This window comes from Saprolegnia diclina (genome assembly GCF_000281045.1).
Source record: "Saprolegnia diclina VS20 unplaced genomic scaffold supercont1.13, whole genome shotgun sequence".
NCBI classification, from domain to species: domain Eukaryota; phylum Oomycota; class Saprolegniomycetes; order Saprolegniales; family Saprolegniaceae; genus Saprolegnia; species Saprolegnia diclina.
This window is the reverse complement of record NW_008246080.1, coordinates 550504-567075: the sequence shown is the minus strand read 5'-3', so window position 1 is coordinate 567075 and position 16572 is coordinate 550504. Positions and strand designations below refer to the sequence as shown.

Sequence of the window (16572 nt, the reverse complement as noted above, 5' to 3'; positions counted from 1 at the left end):
GACCATCGAGCGATTCGAGTGGATATGTATGGCAATAAAGATCCAAGCGTGGGTAGAGCGCAAGTTCATTTTCCCGTGATGCATCTTGTGTCATCAAACGTGCTTGCGTTGTGACATCAAGGTGGCCAAAAAAGATTCGAGGCTTTGCAAGCGCGACGCCTGAGTGCACTTGATTCCAGCGCGTGTGCTGCGTGTTCGCCGTACGACTTGTCATTCGACACGCGCCGGCAACCGCTCTTTTGGCTGCAAAGAAAGACGGCGCCAGCTGGTGCATATCCCTGCGGACCGACCAGGCGTGTGCAGAGGCACGTTGCGAATCAGTTCACGCGCATGAGCATTCACAACACCCACATCTGGTCGCTGGTCGTGCCACGTATGACAGTTACACTGTATCCATGACGTGGCGTCCCCACACGCAGCTTCGTTTCAGACGCCAGGGATGCCTCCTCGCCATCCTTTCTTTCTAGAATAGTCTCGCGCTTGATACAAAAGGAGAGGACAATAAGAACTCGATGTACAAGGAATAGATTAAAACACAACTACACACACGATTAAATACTATCTTGGTACGCCAGCGAGAGGCAGTACTCGTCAATGTCAAAGCGAAAGGGCGCGCCGCCAAGGTTGAGGACGCACGCGTCGTTGAACGAGTGGAGCGCGACCGCCGCCGCGTACCGCACTTTCTCAGTCGGAATGAGCACGGGCGGCGCGCCGACCATGCGTCCGTTGAGCGTGAAAAAGATCTCGCGCGTCTTGCGGTTAAAGCCGCAGCCCACGACCGACCCGTCCGGGTTACTCTCGTTGTCCTTGCCAAAGCCAGGGCCAAACGACGAGCGCACGCCGCCGTAGCTGACCTCGCCGTTGTGTGCCACGAAGCCGCCGTCGTGGCTGTGGTACCCGAACGAAATGCCCTTCCAGCCCACATGGTCGTCCATGCCAAAGCCATAGGCGTTCATCGACGGCTTGTCGTACACGGACGCGATGCCGACGCTTGCGCAGCCCTTGATCTGGCCGACCTCAAAGTAGCTCACGTCGAGTCCCAGGGCTTTCGCGACCGAGAGCACGGGCAGCGCGCTGTACGAGCGGATCGAGTCGACGGCCCCGCGCTGGAAGCTCCGGAGCATCGAATTGTTGAGGACGTGCACCGTGAGGTCCGGCTGGAGCGCGGTGCGGCCGCGCGTCGAGACCTTGGGGTCGATGTTCGCGCGGAGTGCGTTCATCGCGACGAGGTTCTTGTACGAGAGGAGCATAAACTTGCGCGAGAGGCGGTTGTTGTTGCGCCATCTGCGACAGTAGGCGCTGAGCCAGAGGTACGGCGACTTGGCGACTTCGTGCATTTCCTTGCACACGAGGCTGCACTGCGTGAGCGACTCGAGGTCGAGAAAGTCAAAGCTGAGCTGCCATACGTTCTGCGCCATCGACTCGGACGACATCGTGTCGAACGAGCTGCTCGTGCGGCGGCGCAGCGGCACGTGGATCGAGAGCGGCAAGAGCGGGTCGACGGGCGCGAGGTCGGCCCACGTCACGGCGCGCTGGCTCGCCTGGGATTTGTACGATACATACATCGTGGTCGCGTCGGCGGTCGACGGGTCTTTGAGCAAAAGGAACGTGCGCAGCGTGGAGGAGGAGCTCGCATTGGAAGATCTCGCACTGAGGCTCGAGCCCGCGCCCCAGTGCGGAGCCATCGGTGTGAGCATGCTAGGCATCGGAGCAGTGGGCAGAAGATTGAGAAATAAGCACCGGCCGTTGGGCTTGTACACTTGAAGTTGGCTGGATCGAATGATACTTCTTTGCTCTCGGAAACTACAGTAGCCATATCCGGATACGAACGGCAAGGTGGGGTTTAGCCCAATGTCCCAAGCTGGGCGACTGGAAGTGATCACAGTGCATGGAGACCATCACGCAGTTCGGCGGGTAGAGAGTGCGTTGGTGCATTCTGTAGGGAGCGACCGACCGAGCAGACTCGATGACCGAGCGGTTATCGCTCCGTGCCGACGTGGCACCTTGCTTGGACTGGATGCGAGTCGAATGGGCGGAGATGAACCGAGTCGTTATGTAACCTCTTGAACGATGTGTGTTATTTAGAGCTCGGACTGCAGTTCTTTCGCGCCGAATCAATTGTCTAGTCTGGTTGTGACGCAGAGACTTGCTAACGACGACTGCTGCGGACCTCCCACACACAACATCGTGCGTCATGGACCGAGATGACGAGATCGATGGACTGATTTGGGTAAAACCCAATGTCCCGCTACATCCGGATACGGGCGCGGTGACACATCTGGTCGGGCGTGGAGCGTCGAAGGTTCAGGACGTCGAAGCTCGTGGCCGAGGACCGAAGGCTGACAGCAGACGCAGGGGGTGCATACGGCCGCCATTTGTTCGACAAAGTCCAACGAGCTCGAAGTGCGCGTGATCCGTCGATTCTTCGAACGTTGCTTCGCAACTTATGACAGCGTTTCCGTCGCACGTTGAAGTTGTCAAAGATCCTCGCCGTCGAAAGCTGCACCACGTGTGATTGGACAGAAGTTGGAGCCTTTCGCCAATCAATGGCGCGCCTTTTAATGCAGTGCCCAATCACGTGCGTGGCAGCGTAAAAAGGCTGGTCTCGCGCTGACACGAACCGCCTCGATACAGACGCGTGGCAGCATACCAAGCCCGCAAGTGGTGCCGAGAAATGCGTTGCTACTGCAAGTACCTACGAGGCCTGCCAAGCTTGTGCAATGGATGGCGTCCGCTCGTGATGGGGCGAAGCGGAAGGCTGTTTGTATGCAGCTCATCACGGATACCGGCACGACGACTCTATCGTTCGCGCACCCATCAACTTGATGTTTCCGCAATGGTGGGCGCCGTCTACGACTCGCGTTTCGTTGCCTGTCGACCCCCATGTCGCCAAGGGGCTGGTCTGGCTCTCGCGGGGGAAGCTGCACTAGCGAAATGGATCATTCATGATGGACGGCCGTGGACCTCAATATGATATTAGCGCGTGGGATTACGAAAGAACACGAACGTTCACGCCTTGTGCTGGTTCCCGCCGGTCCTGTTGAACCTGGGCCTTCGCGTGCATGCCATTGGCTAAAAAGAAAGCCTGTACCGAAGCGCCAATCAAATGATCGTAACATGGTCAGAACGTGTTAGAACCAGGTTGAACCTGTGTTTTGGGACGATATAACACATTGCCTCCACCGCAGCGCGATCGGATTGGCGCGGAACGGACGTGTTTTGTTATAACATTCTCCGCGCGATCTTTTCAACCGACTGCATTTGGCGATCGTCATGCAAGCAACGCACGCCGTCCGCCAGCACCTGACGCGCCAATGGTATCCGGACGCAAGACGACTACGATCTGAGTGCAAGTAGGGACGCGGTCATCGTGGGCGGTGGCCACAACGGGCTCGTCGCGGCCACGTACCTCGCCAAGGTCCTCTCGCTACGACCAGCGTGAGCTCATGCTGACGCTGTCTAGGCCGGCAAGTCGGTGTGCGTCCTCGAGAAGCGCCACTTGCTCGGCGGCGCGGCCGTTACGGAAGAGATCATTCCGGACTTTCACTTCTCCCGCGCCTCGTACGTCTTTAGCCTCTTTCGGCCGCAGATCATCCGCGACCTCGACTTGTACCGGCACGGCCTGGAGAGTATGAAGACCCTGAAGTTGTTGCGTGGTGATCAACGCGTTTGGCTAGTCTACCCACGCGATCCGTCGTCGTTCACGCCGCTGCTCAACGGCCAGAGCCTCCTTCTCGGCAGCGACATGCAGGCCAACCAAGCGAGCATCGGTAGAGCTCGATCGTCCATCGTATCCGAGGCCGTAGTGCTTGGTCGTAGCGCAATTCTCCAAGGCCGACGCGGCCAAGTACCCTGCCTACAACGCGATGCTCGACGTACGCAACCTGTTGTGATCGAACGGTGCGTGATCATGGCGTGCGTCTAGCGCCTTGTCGACTTTTTTGTCCCGCTTGTGGACGAGGTACATGCTGTCTTTGCAAGTACTAGGCTTCCATGCTAAAGTCATAGCTGCCACCGGATCTCAAGGTGGCGTTGGGCCCGACTTCGTCGTTGACGTACCCTTCTTGACGCTACCAACAAGAATGTGGTCGTGATGCTTCGGGTTAGGGCCCGCATGGATGCGCTCCGATCGCTGGGCCACTTGGGTGTGCGCTGCACCAAGCTCGGGTCCGAGCTCCCGACCTTCCTCGAGTTTATGACGGCGCCGGCCGACAAGATTTTGAACAAGTGGTTTGAGAGCGACGTGCTCAAGGCCACGCTCGCAACCGACGCCATCATTGGCGCCAAGGTACATTTCTACTGACGTCACTTGCTGATGCACAAAGTAGCTGTCGCCGTCGACGCCAGGGTCGGCGTACGTGCTCTTCCACCACATTATGGGCGAAGTCAACGGCATCAAGGGTACATGGGGCCACGTGAAAGGCGGTATGGGCGGTGTCACGTCGGTGCGTCATCAACTCACTTCCCGACCACTGCTGACCAAATACTTGATATCCAGGCACTGACTAAAGCGGCACTGGAAGCTGGCGTGCACCTCGTCACCGATGCTACTGTCCAATCGATTGACGTGGCGAACGGTCGCGTCGCCGGCGTCACGCTTGCGTCCGGGGACCACATTGCGGCGTCGACCGTGCTCTCGAATGCGAGTCCGTCTCTGACGTTTCTCGAGCTTATCGACCGCCAGCTGCTCCCAATCGACTTGGTCGCTCATTTTGAAAAAGCGTGGAACACCGAGTCGGCGTCGACCAAGGTGCGCATGTTGAACGTTATCTCGCTCAATAAGTTCTTGTAGATCAACGTGGCGCTGAGTGCGCTGCCCAACTTTAGCTGCGCGCCAAACGTCGGGTCGGGCGCGATGCCACACCATCGGGGCACCACGCACTTTGAGGATTCCATGGCGCAGGTGCGGCCTCACACACCGACGCCAGACACTCAATGCGACGGACGCACTAGATCCACGATGCGTTTCTTGACGTCGAGCAAGGCTACTGCTCGAAGCGGCCCGTGATCGAGCTGAACATCCCGACCGCGCTCGACGCCTCGATCGCGCCCGAAGGTACAACTGTGGTACCTGGAATTGCAGTCGACTAGCAAGTGGCTTTGTGCTATGTAGGCAAGCACATTGCACTGCTCTTTGTACAGTACACGCCGTATGCGCCCAAGGTACACAGATTTGCAACCCAGGCCACTCATTTTGGCAACGTAGGACGGGCCGTGGACCGATGCGAAGAAGGCGCAGTACGCCGACCAAGTGTTTTCGGTCATTGAGCAATATGCACCCGGCTTCAAGCAGTCGGTGCTCGGCTACGACATGCTGACGGTACGCTACCGATTCTATGCAAGCTACTACAACGAGAATCGTGTAGCCGCCCGACCTCGAGCGCATCTTTTCACTGCCGCGCGGCAACATCTTTCACGGCGCGATGGGCCTCGACCAGCTCTTTTGGCTGCGCCCGCTCAGCGGCTACGCCGACTACCGGACGCCTATCGACGGCCTCTACCTCTGCTCGGCCGGCACGCACCCTGGCGGCGGCGTCATGGGCGCCTGCGGGCGCAACGCGGCCAACGTCTGTCTCCGCGACATGCCATGAGCGTCTTGGTCTTGGTCGTATGCCATACCGGTACTTGGTAGCTGCCATCGGTCGACCAAGTAAGATCCCACAAACCTGAGTTCTGAGTGGCTGTATTTTTATGGATTTTTTAAAAATTATGCGGGCGCATGTCGCAGGTGGCAGCTGGCGCCCATGACGTGGCGCGCTGTGGTGTCGTGGTGCCTGCGAAATGTCAGCAACCTGCCTTCAAGTGCCCCTGTGCCCGTGGCCGCCTTCTTTCCTCAGACGTCCTACGTAGTAGCAGTCGTATGATAGTCATTCGGCCATCCCATAGGATCTTCTCAGGTGGCATCTACCTCGTCATCCATGACTCTGGCGCGCATCATGGCGCAAGAATACGCACCTGTGACGATCCCCCCGTCAACCCCCACCAAATGACGCCGTCTTCTTGAAGCAAATCGCGCCTCCCACCGCGAGAAGACCAGCTAAACCATCATTTTTCTGCTCCGAGCCCACACTCTGGTGCTGCGTCGACAGTTATTTGAAGCTGCGCACGGCGTCGCCGTCGTCGGCCATGCACTTGGGGCAGTCGTGGTCGTAGTTGCTCGCATCTGCTTCTGCTTCTTCGTAGCTACTTTGCAGTACGCTTGGCTGGGATTCGAAGCCGCTCGTTCGACCCGTGGGACTTTGTGAGTAAAACCGGAAATCGAAAAAACGTAGTTGCGTGCATTCATCCCCATCATGCATTGGCATACAAACACCAAGTACAATGCTAACCAAGTGATATGGGCACGCCATGTGATTGCATCAACAGCCGATCGACGTTCGAGGTTTTAAATTGCATACAAAGATCAAGATAAAGTGGAAAAATAGAATACGTAACGGGCGCGGTGACAGCATCCCATCACTCAACGCGTTAAAAAAAGTGACAGCGGCCAAAGCGCATGGCATTCCGCAGATAGACAAGCCGACGCACCATCATGGAGGCTGGCGCCCGCGTCTGGGTCAAGGACGACGACGAGATATGGGTCCCGGGCGTCGTGGACGAGTGCCACGACCTGCACCGCGTGCGCGTCCGGCGCGACGGCGGCCGCGGCGACATTGACATCGACCTGCGTACGTTGCAGCCATCGATTCCTTCGCGTCATGTAGCTGCCTTAGGCCATGGCGCCGAGGTCGAACCGAGCTTGCACCTGCGCAACGACGTCGACGACTTTACGAACGTGCCCAACTTGATCCAGCTCCAGTATTTGCACGAGCCCGAGCTGCTCTTTGCGGTCGCGAACCGCTTCGAGCACGACCTCATCTACACGTACATTGGCGACATTCTGCTTGCGTTCAACCCGTTCCGGCCCATCAACATGTACTCGATGCAGCACGTCCGCGCGTACGAGGCCATGGACAGCGACGCGCCGCCGCATGTGTTTGCGATCGCGTCGATGGCGTACCGCTGCATGCGCGACGAGAAGAAGAACCAGTCGATCTTGGTCTCGGGCGAGTCGGGCGCCGGCAAGACAGAGAACACCAAGTTTCTCATGCAGTACCTCGCGACGGTCGGCGCACCGACGTCCTCGATGACTTCAAGTCCGGCCAAGACGCCGGCCAAACGTCAAAGTCGGCTCAAGACGCCAGTGACGACACCCGTGACGACGACGACGGTCATTCAGACGCAGATTCTGCAGACCAACCCGATTTTGGAGGCGTTTGGGAACGCCAAGACGGTCCGCAATGACAACTCGTCGCGCTTTGGCAAGTTTATCGCGCTGCAGTTTGGCGCCGACCACACGATTGTCGGCGCCAAGATCTCAGTGTACCTCCTCGAGAAGATCCGGCTCAGCCACCAGTCGCTCGGCGAGCGCAACTTTCACATCTTTTACGAGCTCTGCGCCGGCGCCGACGACGACCTCGCCGACTTGCTCGAGCTGAGTGCGATGGAAGACTATGCGATTTTGAGCCAGAGCGAGTGCTACGAGCGGCGGTCGGTCGACGACGCGGCCCAGTTTGGCCTGACGACGCAAGCCTTCCGGGACATGGGCGTCCCGGACGACGAAACCACATCGATTCTGAGTGTCGTCGCCTCGCTTCTGCACCTCGGCAACGTCGCGTTCGACGCGGTGAATTCGTCGACGTCCAACTTGGAGATGGCGGCGATCGCGGCTTCGTCAGCATCGCACTTGGCCACGGCGTCGCGGCTCCTCGGTGTGTCCTCCGAGGCGCTTGTGACGGCGCTCGTGACGCGCCGGATCCATACGACGCGCGAGGTCGTCGAGGTCAAGCTCACGGCGGCGCAGGCCGAGGACGCCAAGCAGTCGCTCATGCAGAGCATCTACGGCGGTCTCTTCCTCTACATTGTCGAGCGCCTCTCCAACATCATTTGCCATGACCGCGCGTGCGTCACGACGATCGGGATCCTCGACATTTTTGGGTTTGAGAACCTCCACACGAACGGGTTTGAGCAGCTCTGCATCAACTACGCCAACGAGCGGCTCCAAGCGCAGTTCAACGACCTCGTCTTTGCCAAGGAGCAGCGCATGTACGCGTCCGAGGGCATCGAGTGGAAGTACATTGAGTTTCCTGACAATGCCCCGTGCCTCCAGCTGCTCGAAGATCGCCCCACCGGCATGTGGTGTCTCCTCGACGAAGAGTGCATCTTGCCAAAGGGCTCAAACGAAGCGTGGATCACCAAGTTGTACCAGACGTTTCTGCCGCTGGAAGAGCCGAGTCCAATACTCCCGAGCCGACGCGTCTCGAGCGCTGACGTGAGCCGTCGACCACCGGTCGTCGACCGCCGTATGTCGTACGACGGGCTCACGAGTCATGGTGTTGCCGGCTCACGGCCGTTCTACGCGTCACGCACGCAGCAAGCTAGCTTTCAGTTTGTGATTGGCCATTTCGCCGGGCGCGTCATGTACGAGCTCGACGCGTTCCTTCAGAAGAACCAAGACGCGCTGCCGGCCGAAGCCGTCGCGCTCTGCCAAGGCTCGTCGGCGCCGATGGTGCAGGCACTGCTGGGTGCGCCCAAGCGTGGTGGCAAGCAAAGCACAGCCAACAAGGGTCTCTCGCGGGCACCGAGCAGTCTTCGCACCGCCAGCGTCAGCGCCCAGTTCAAATCCCAGCTTGACGACCTCATCAGCGTCATTGGCAGCACGCAAGCTCGGTACATTCGGTGTGTCAAGTCCAACGACGCCGGCGCACCCCGCTGTCTGCACAAGCCCCGCGTGATCCAGCAGCTCCGGTCCGGCGGCGTCCTCGAAGCTGTCCGGATCGCTCGCGCCGGGTACGCGGTCCGCGAAGACCACGGCCATTTTGTCCAAGCGTTTGGCTTCCTGGTGCCCAAGCCCAAGAAGCCCAAAGCCGGCAAGACGCCACCAAGTGTGCACCGGGGCGACGGCACGAAGCAGCGTACCGAGCTCGTCGTCGCCGCGGTGCTCCTCGCCCTCGACGCACCGGACGCGGCGCTCGCCAAGACGATCCTGAGCAACGGCAAGTACTCCCGCACCGAGCTCCAAGACGCGTGCGGTCGTGCCGGCTTCCAGCTCGGGTACTCGAAGATTTTCTTCCGGAAAGAAGTGTACAACCAGCTGCGCTGGCTGCGTCGGCAGACGTTGACCGCGTGCACGCTCCAGCTCCAGCGACTCTACCGTGGGCACGTCGCCCGCGAGGAAGCCCGCGCCCGCCACAAGGCCGTGCAAGTGCTGCAAGCCTGGGCAAGAGCGGCGCTGACGGTGCGGCGCCAGCGCAAGGCGAGTGCAACTCGAATCCAAGCGGCTTTTCGCCGCCATGCCGCACGGACGCGCTACTGCTGCCTGCGCAACGGTGTGGACGCCTGCCAGCGCTTTTGGCGCTCGCGTCGCATTTGGCGGGCGGCCCGGGAGGCCCGCGACGCGCGCCTCCGCGCCGAAGAAGCCACGGTCGCCGGACAGCTGCGCAAGCAGCAGGAAGAGCTGGCCCGCGCGCGCGACGCGATCGAAGCCGCGGCCGCCGCCGAACGAGCAGCGCTCGCTGCCGAGCGGCAACGACAAAAGGACGAAGAGGCCGCGACACGGGCGGCATGGGCGGCCGAGCGCGCCGCGGCGGAAGCTGCCCACCGCGAAGCGTTCGAGCGCGAGCTCCAAGCAATGCGGGACGAGCTCCAGCGGCAAACGGACGAAGCCGAGGCCGCGCGGCGGCGCCATGACAACCTCGAACACGACCGTCGTGTCGAGGCACCTGGCGTCCGTCCGCACGTGTCAACCTCCAGCCCGCACGCCCGTCGCCTTGAGGAAGACGAGCACGAGCGGCGTGCGACAGCGCGCGAGGCCATCGTCGTTGAAGCCGCGCGGGTCGCAAGCTCTCGGCACGGCCATAGCTCGGTGACACGTGCGCTGGACGCAGGCGACATGGCCCACGTCCTTGGCGCGTTGGGCATCCAAGCGCCGACCAACAGCAATGGCGAGAACGGCGACCTCGTCGACAACTATGCGCAGTGCCTCCAAGCACTCTCGGTCGTTGTCGAGCAGCCCATGGTGATCAAGGCGCTGACGCAGATCTTGCAGGTACGATGCCTTCAAGTATCTTGACTGCGTCATATCGGAGGACGTGTGTAGGCCGTGTCGCACCCGGAAGCAACACCACCGACGCCGTCCGCGGTGGTGGAGGCCGACCTAGTTGCGCCACCGCCGCCGGTGCCAGAACCCGAGCCGCACCTTCCGCCGGCGCTCGAGCCGTTGCACCCGGTCATTGACACGGTCAAGGAGGTGTACGACTACAGCATGAGCTACTCAGTCGTCCGGTTCCTTGTCACCAAGATCCAGGACAAGGCCACGTCGCGCCTCTCGACCATTTTGACCAACCCGACGGTTCAGACCGCGCTCCTCACCGCGCACTCGCTCACGGCCACTGCGTGGCACGCCGCCTGCGAATACTACCCGCTCGCGACGCAGGTCTCAAACGACGTCGAGCGGCTCCGGGCGGCGGTGCTCTCGCGCGCATGTGTCCCGCTGCCAGCCACGTCAATGCCGCTGGAAGAGATGCTCGTCAACAGCGCCGAGGTCCGGCAGTCGCTCATCGAGCTCGCGCTCGAGCAAGAGGCGAAGATCAAGGAGCTCGAGGCCGCGGTGGCTGAGAACGCGTCGTTCTTCAACCAAATGGCATCGGCCATGGCGCATGGCCCCCAAGGTAGACCTTCATTAGCCATCTCGAGTGACGACGACATCTCCTAGTCGCACGCCCCGCGCTTGGCAATGGCAGCACGTCGCCGCGGTCGCTGCCCAAAGTGCACCCGTTCTAGTCGTTTATTTAGTCGCATTTTTAGTCGCCATACCAACACGAGTTGAAACAAGTTATATGCAAGATGGTTCTCCGAATGGATCGATAGATTGATAGATTGATAGTTAGTTGAAGACGACTCGTGGTGGCCGACTCGACACGACGTACAGACTTGCCGAGACATCAGCCTCATCCTATCTCAAGGTGGGTAGACTGCAACGACAATCGTTGAGTCATTTTCTGACAGGCCGGTGTGAAGTGTTGGGACAGGGCGTCCGCCAACGGTCCCTTCCTCCATGGAACCATGCTTCGTACTCGTCCGAAGGTCAAACGCGCATTCTCTCTCGATACCGCAGTAGAATGCTGTGGCTCATGCGCCTTGACAACCCCGAGACGCCGTCGCGCGTTGCTCGCATCCTCGAGATGAACGAGTCGGACTTTGCACTGGTGACGCGCTACTCGTTGACGTTGGGTATTGAAGCCGTTGAGAGCTACGCACCGGCGGCCCCCCTGCCGCCTGGCGCCGCGCTCTACCTGCAACATGTGAAGCTCGACGATGTGTGCAACGTCGAAAAGTTCCCCCTCGTCGAAGTAGGCGAAGGTGACCCGCCGTTTTTGATCGAGTGGCTCAAGATGCATATGATGTGCGTACTCGGTGGCAAGGTGGTGGCGGCGCAGGCGATCGCGCTTGCGCCGACCGACCCCGAGGCGGCCGCCGAGGTGCTCAAGCAAGCAATTCCAGACATGAACATTCGTGTCGCGGCGCGCGCGACCCGCAAGAAGACGTCGGCGACGGCGTCCGAGTACAAGGCCATGATGCACGCGCTCGAGGTCGTTGGCAATATGGACGTTCTGGACGCGTTTCTCGGTGACGCGCTCCGCGTCGTCCGCGGCACGCACCTCGCACCTGTCGCGAATTGGATTCACCGCATGCTCTGTCGCTTTGGCTGGGAGGCGCTGCTGCCGGCCATGCGGCGGCTCGTCTCGCGCTGGGGCCGGTGCATGGCGTCGTCGTCGCACGTGGTCGACTTGCTAGCGAGCTTGGCGGGTTGCACCGACACACCCGCATGTCCTCGCTTGGAGCTGCCGTTTGCCACCGAGTGCATCAAGCTGCTCTGGCGCCGCCTCCAGACTGCGGTCGCGCGACTGCTCGAGGACGGCCGCTACAAGGCCGACACCAACACGCTCGTCAAGCACATTTTACGACTCGAGCACTATTGGGATGTGACGGACGAGCTGACGTGGTTTGGCGCGCGGTTGCCGCGGCAGGCGACCGCCATCATTGACCAGTTTCGCTTTGGCGTGCTGACGCCGTTCTTATCGCAGCTAAACAAGCCGACCTACCATGAACGTATTCCGTTGAGTGAAGCAGCCGTGGCGGTCGCCGCAGTGCGCAAGGCGGTGCCGACGCTGCCATGTACCAAGTACGTGACGCCACTCTGGCGCTGGCTCGATGCCGACACGAAACCCAAGGCGCTGTCGGTGGCGGCCGTGCACAGCCTTTTGTGGCTCGCCCAGTTGGATACCGCCGTGCCTCTGGACGAGAAGCTGATCGAGCGTCTCTGGCAGCGCTCGGGGCGGTTTGCTGTGGAAGGCGCCTGGGCGACAGGCCCGATGCTGCCGCCACCCGCCTTGGCACTGCTCGTGCAGTATACCGTGGCGTCGGCCGGCGTGTACGAGTCGGCGACGCTGGACCCCGAAACAATCACGAACGCACTGCCCCTTTTGCCCTACGTGGCACTCTCGCGCAAGCTTGTGGTTCGGCAAAAGGCGATGACCGCGCGCCACCTGGCGGCGTTGACGTTTTTGAAGGCGCAGGCGGCATCGACGGTGCTCTCGTACGTGTCGAAGCTCGTGGCGCGCGTGCCCAACGCGCCGGTCCTCCAGGCCATGTGGCGCCGCGTCCTCGACGAGCTTTGCACTGCGATGCAGACGACGATGCCGATGGCCGTGGATGCGATTGCGCTGCTCGCCGTGCTGACGCAGGACCGGAAGCGCCCGCTCGAGACGCCAAACCAGCGCAAGGGGCCCCCGCGCCACCGTCGGCGCTTCTTCTGACTCGACCGCACGTCGAGATTGTCACTTAGTCTTTGATGCAAAGGACACAATACATTGGTATGGGGCGTGGCAAGCTCGTTTTGCTGTGGCGCGCAAATTCCGAGATACGTATCCGGATACCTAGATGGTATCCGGTATTAGAGGCAGTATCTGCCACCTTTAGCGTGACGTGGCGCGCTGGCGTTGCGGTGCCGAAAATACGCTGGGCGCAAGCCAAATTGTCACAGCACAATTTACAATTTGTCAACATAAAAATACAGACAGTTTGTGCACAAAATGGTAGAGAAATGGTGCAAAAGTAGAATTCATGAAATACGCGATAAATAATGTCCAAAACTAGACAAATTGTGGAAACCGGCGGGACGGGGCCTCCGACTTGCGCGCTTCGACGCAGATTTCGACAAAGCACACGTCACAGACGCGGACGGGCGCCGACTCGTCGTCGGCGCCACACCCGACAAGGCACGCGCGGCGGTTCGAGTGTTCTGCATACCACATGAGGCCCTCGACTTGATACATTGATACAAACGATACCGTGGCAGAACGAGTGGCCGCACAATCGGCAGTGGTGGCGCCGTGTAAACCACGTAAACTCAGCTTTGCACTCGTAGCAGACTACGTCGCGCGCCCACTTGGAGATATCGCGCACGTGGTACGTGAGGCGGCTCGTCGGCCGGCGCTCGACAATGTCCGAGGCCGTCGAGACCGTGCTCGGGAGGCTCGCGAGCGACCGCTTTGTGAGCATGCAGGTCCGGAGGCTGTCGACTTGGCGCTGGAGCTCGTCGACGCGCGAGTCGTACTCGTCGGCGTCCGAGTCGTAGCCCAATTCGTCCAGCGGCGGGTAGAACGCCGGCCGCCACTCGGTCGACTTGCGCGGGTAAAACTCGAGCCCTTCGATCGAATCGCATCGTGGCTTGCGGACGCGGTCGGCTTCGAGATGCTTGAGCTTCTCCTTTGCCGCATGGAGCTTCCGGAGAAGCGTGCGGAGCTGCTCTTGGGCGCACTCGAGCGTATCGGGACACGGGACCGCGAGGTCGTCGACCATCGAGAAGGCGTCTTCGCTCAGTGACGGTCGGTCGGCGTCATACCCATGCACATTCTCATTGTAGTCGAGGAGCAGATTCGAGTACCGGATCTGGGTCGTGAGCAGCTGCTGCGAGAGCGACACAATCTGCTGGTGCGCAAACGCGAGCTCGTCAACAGGCGCCCCCCGTGGCACGAGCGCCGACGTCGTTATCGTCGTTTGCTGTCGAAGCAACTCGAGCTCGAGCCGGAGCTTCTCGTTCTGCAGCGTAAGGTTCTCGACGAGCGCCGCGGTCGCCGAGTCGGTCAGCACCGTCGTCGTCGTCGTCGTTGTTGTATTTGTCGATGGTGGCAGCGACACGGTAGCAACGACCGGCGGCACGGCGGTGACCATCGGCGATACCATGGCCGAGACTACCGGGGACGTCCCAAGTCGCGGCGAGAGCGTCGGTGTCGGCATACTCTGCTCGAGCTCAAGCTCGGCGACCCGTTCAGCCGCCCGGCGCCGGTCGTCCGCACGCCGTTGCTCGTCCACGATGGCTTGGGCTTCTCGCGCTGCCTGCGCAAACGCCTCTAGCTCGAGACGTCGGGCCGTCTCGCGCGCGGCCCGCGCACGCAGCCACACTTTCCGCGACCGCCAAAAGCGCTGGCAAGCCGCGACCCCGCGGCGCAGCACCGTCCAGCGGCGCACGGCAGCAAAGCGGCGCCATGCCGCTTGCACCATTATTGCGCTGCGTCGGACGAGCCGGCGGCGTGTGAGCACCTGCCGAGCCCACGCCTGCAGCACAGCAATGGCCGCTTGTGCGATCGCATACGCCTTGGCGGCGCAGTAACCTCGGTAGATGCGCTGGATGTGCGTCGCCGACGCCGACAGCTTTTGACGGCGACGGAGCCGGAGGCTGTTGTACACTTCTTTGCGAAAAAACATCTTTGTGACACCGAGCTGGAAGCCGGCGCGGCCGCACGCGTCCTGGAAGGCCGACCGGTCGTACGTCAGCCCGCTCAAGACGCGCTTGGCCACGTCAGCAGCGTCCTCGCCGTCGAGTACGAGCATGGCCGCGATGCGCTCGCACTTGGTCTTGTTTGGCAGCACCGTCGTCGTCTTCTTGCTCTTGCGCGGCGACGACGGCAAGAGAAACCCAAACTGCTCGACAAACACCGCGTGGTCGACGCGGACTGCGTACCCGGCACGAGCGATCCTGACGGCTTCGAGGACGCCTCCGGACCGGAGTTGCTGGATCACGCGGGGCTTGTGCAAACACCGGGGCTCGGCCGCGTCGTTGGACTTGATACACCGAATGTAGCGGGCTTGCGTGCTGCCAATGACGCTGATGAGTTCATCGAGCTGCGACTTGAACTGGGCGCTGACGCTGGCGGCGCGGAGACTGCTGGGCACTCGAGTGAGGCGCGGCGCCGACGTCGCTTTCGCCTGGACTTTGGCTTTGGGTGCGAGCAGCGACTGCACGAGCAGCGACGACGACGCGTTACAGAGCCCAATGGCTTCGACTGGCAGCGCGTCTTGGTTCTTCTGAAGGAACGCGTCGAGCTCGTACATGACGCGCCCGGCGAAATGGCCAATCACAAACTGGTAGGCAACTTGCTGTGTGTGCGACGCATAGAACGGTCGAGTCGGCTTGGGGCCGACGGGTGGCTTCTTGAGCTGGCCGCGCTCGGGGTTCGAGTGCCGGCGCGACTCGGAAATGGTCTCGTCGAGCGGCAGAAACGTTTGGTACAACTTGGTGATCCACGCTGCGTTTGAGCCCTTTGGCAAGATGCACTCTTCGTCGAGGAGACACCACATGCCGGTGGGGCGATCTTCGAGCAGCTGGAGGCACGGGGCATTGTCAGGAAACTCAATGTACTTCCACTCGATGCCCTCGGACGCGTACATGCGCTGCTCCTTGGCAAAGACGAGGTCGTTGAACTGCGCTTGGAGCCGCTCGTTGGCGTAGTTGATGCAGAGCTGCTCAAACCCGTTCGTGTGGAGGTTCTCAAAGCCAAAAATGTCGAGGATCCCGATCGTCGTGACGCACGCGCGGTCATGGCAAATGATGTTGGAGAGGCGCTCGACAATGTAGAGGAAGAGACCGCCGTAGATGCTCTGCATGAGCGACTGCTTGGCGTCCTCGGCCTGCGCCGCCGTGAGCTTGACCTCGACGACCTCGCGCGTCGTATGGATCCGGCGCGTCACGAGCGCCGTCACAAGCGCCTCGGAGGACACACCGAGGAGCCGCGACGCCGTGGCCAAGTGCGATGCTGACGAAGCCGCGATCGCCGCCATCTCCAAGTTGGACGTCGACGAATTCACCGCGTCGAACGCGACGTTGCCGAGGTGCAGAAGCGAGGCGACGACACTCAGAATCAATGTGGTTTCGTCGTCCGGGACGCCCATGTCCCGGAAGGCTTGCGTCGTCAGGCCAAACTGGGCCGCGTCGTCGACCGACCGCCGCTCGTAGCACTCGCTCTGGCTCAAAATCGCATAGTCTTCCATCGCACTCAGCTCGAGCAAGTCGGCGAGGTCGTCGTCGGCGCCGGCGCAGAGCTCGTAAAAGATGTGAAAGTTGCGCTCGCCGAGCGACTGGTGGCTGAGCCGGATCTTCTCGAGGAGGTACACTGAGATCTTGGCGCCGACAATCGTGTGGTCGGCGCCAAACTGCAGCGCGATAAACTTGCCAAAGCGCGACGAGTTGTC

The 16572-nt window shown here is 61.0% G+C and overlaps 6 protein-coding genes across 7 annotated transcripts in view; 4 read left to right on the top strand and 2 right to left on the bottom strand.

Moving 5' to 3' along the window:
- Positions 1-163, top strand: part of SDRG_05161 (hypothetical protein) — a gene marked incomplete at its 3' end in the record, with an annotated part of 3112 nt that extends 2949 nt beyond the window's left edge. Inside the window, exon 6 of the mRNA XM_008610861.1 lies at positions 122-163. Coding sequence (XP_008609083.1) covers positions 122-163 — 42 coding nt within the window. The remainder of the gene's footprint in view (positions 1-121) is intronic.
- A 346-nt stretch (positions 164-509) lies between these two features.
- On the bottom strand, positions 510-1755 carry SDRG_05160 (hypothetical protein). Its single transcript, XM_008610860.1, has one exon. The coding sequence runs from the start codon at positions 1704-1706 to the stop codon at positions 552-554; it is 1155 nt and encodes a 384-aa protein (XP_008609082.1). The 5' UTR covers positions 1707-1755; the 3' UTR covers positions 510-551.
- A 1514-nt stretch (positions 1756-3269) lies between these two features.
- SDRG_05159 (beta-carotene ketolase (CrtO type)) lies at positions 3270-5694 on the top strand. The gene is made up of 15 exons (XM_008610859.1): positions 3270-3317; positions 3358-3418; positions 3464-3629; positions 3678-3770; positions 3820-3875; positions 3926-3961; positions 4009-4055; positions 4108-4288; positions 4329-4445; positions 4499-4750; positions 4793-4903; positions 4954-5056; positions 5114-5163; positions 5207-5320; positions 5367-5694. The coding sequence occupies exons 1-15, from the start codon at positions 3274-3276 to the stop codon at positions 5589-5591; spliced, it is 1656 nt and encodes a 551-aa protein (XP_008609081.1). The 5' UTR covers positions 3270-3273; the 3' UTR covers positions 5592-5694.
- A 776-nt stretch (positions 5695-6470) lies between these two features.
- On the top strand, positions 6471-10885 carry SDRG_05158 (hypothetical protein). The gene is made up of 4 exons (XM_008610858.1): positions 6471-6668; positions 6714-10087; positions 10139-10709; positions 10754-10885. Exons 1-4 carry the CDS (start codon positions 6533-6535, stop codon positions 10819-10821), a joined length of 4149 nt encoding a protein of 1382 aa, XP_008609080.1. The 5' UTR covers positions 6471-6532; the 3' UTR covers positions 10822-10885.
- Positions 10886-11159: 274 nt separating this feature from the next.
- Positions 11160-12919, top strand: SDRG_05157 (hypothetical protein; the record flags this gene model as incomplete). The annotated part of the gene is made up of 1 exon (XM_008610857.1): positions 11160-12919. The coding sequence occupies one exon, from the start codon at positions 11160-11162 to the stop codon at positions 12855-12857; it is 1698 nt and encodes a 565-aa protein (XP_008609079.1). The 3' UTR covers positions 12858-12919.
- Positions 12920-13128: 209 nt separating this feature from the next.
- SDRG_05156 overlaps positions 13129-16572 on the bottom strand; it is a 4287-nt gene continuing 843 nt past the window's right edge. The window contains exons 1-2 of one of the 2 annotated variants that reach the window (XM_008610856.1): positions 13392-16570; positions 13129-13342 (exon numbers count right to left, since the gene is read on the bottom strand). In XM_008610856.1, the coding sequence (XP_008609078.1) occupies positions 13194-13342; positions 13392-16371 (3129 nt within the window). In that variant the 5' untranslated portion in view covers positions 16372-16570 and the 3' untranslated portion in view covers positions 13129-13193. Of the gene's footprint in view, positions 13343-13391; positions 16571-16572 lie in introns of those variants that run through there. The other variant, XM_008610855.1, reaches the window with a different exon arrangement.

Coding starts and splice junctions, on each gene's coding strand:
- SDRG_05160 (XM_008610860.1), bottom strand. CDS start 1,706: ATGCCTAGCATGCTCACACCGATGGCTCCGCACTGGGGCGCGGGCTCG.
- SDRG_05158 (XM_008610858.1), top strand. CDS start 6,533: ATGGAGGCTGGCGCCCGCGTCTGGGTCAAGGACGACGACGAGATATGG. Junction 6,669..6,713: donor CGACATTGACATCGACCTGC/GTACGTTGCAGC, acceptor TAGCTGCCTTAG/GCCATGGCGCCGAGGTCGAA. Junction 10,710..10,753: donor CATGGCGCATGGCCCCCAAG/GTAGACCTTCAT, acceptor GACATCTCCTAG/TCGCACGCCCCGCGCTTGGC.
- SDRG_05159 (XM_008610859.1), top strand. CDS start 3,274: ATGCAAGCAACGCACGCCGTCCGCCAGCACCTGACGCGCCAATG. Junction 3,771..3,819: donor GGCCAACCAAGCGAGCATCG/GTAGAGCTCGAT, acceptor GCTTGGTCGTAG/CGCAATTCTCCAAGGCCGAC. Junction 4,751..4,792: donor CCGAGTCGGCGTCGACCAAG/GTGCGCATGTTG, acceptor AAGTTCTTGTAG/ATCAACGTGGCGCTGAGTGC.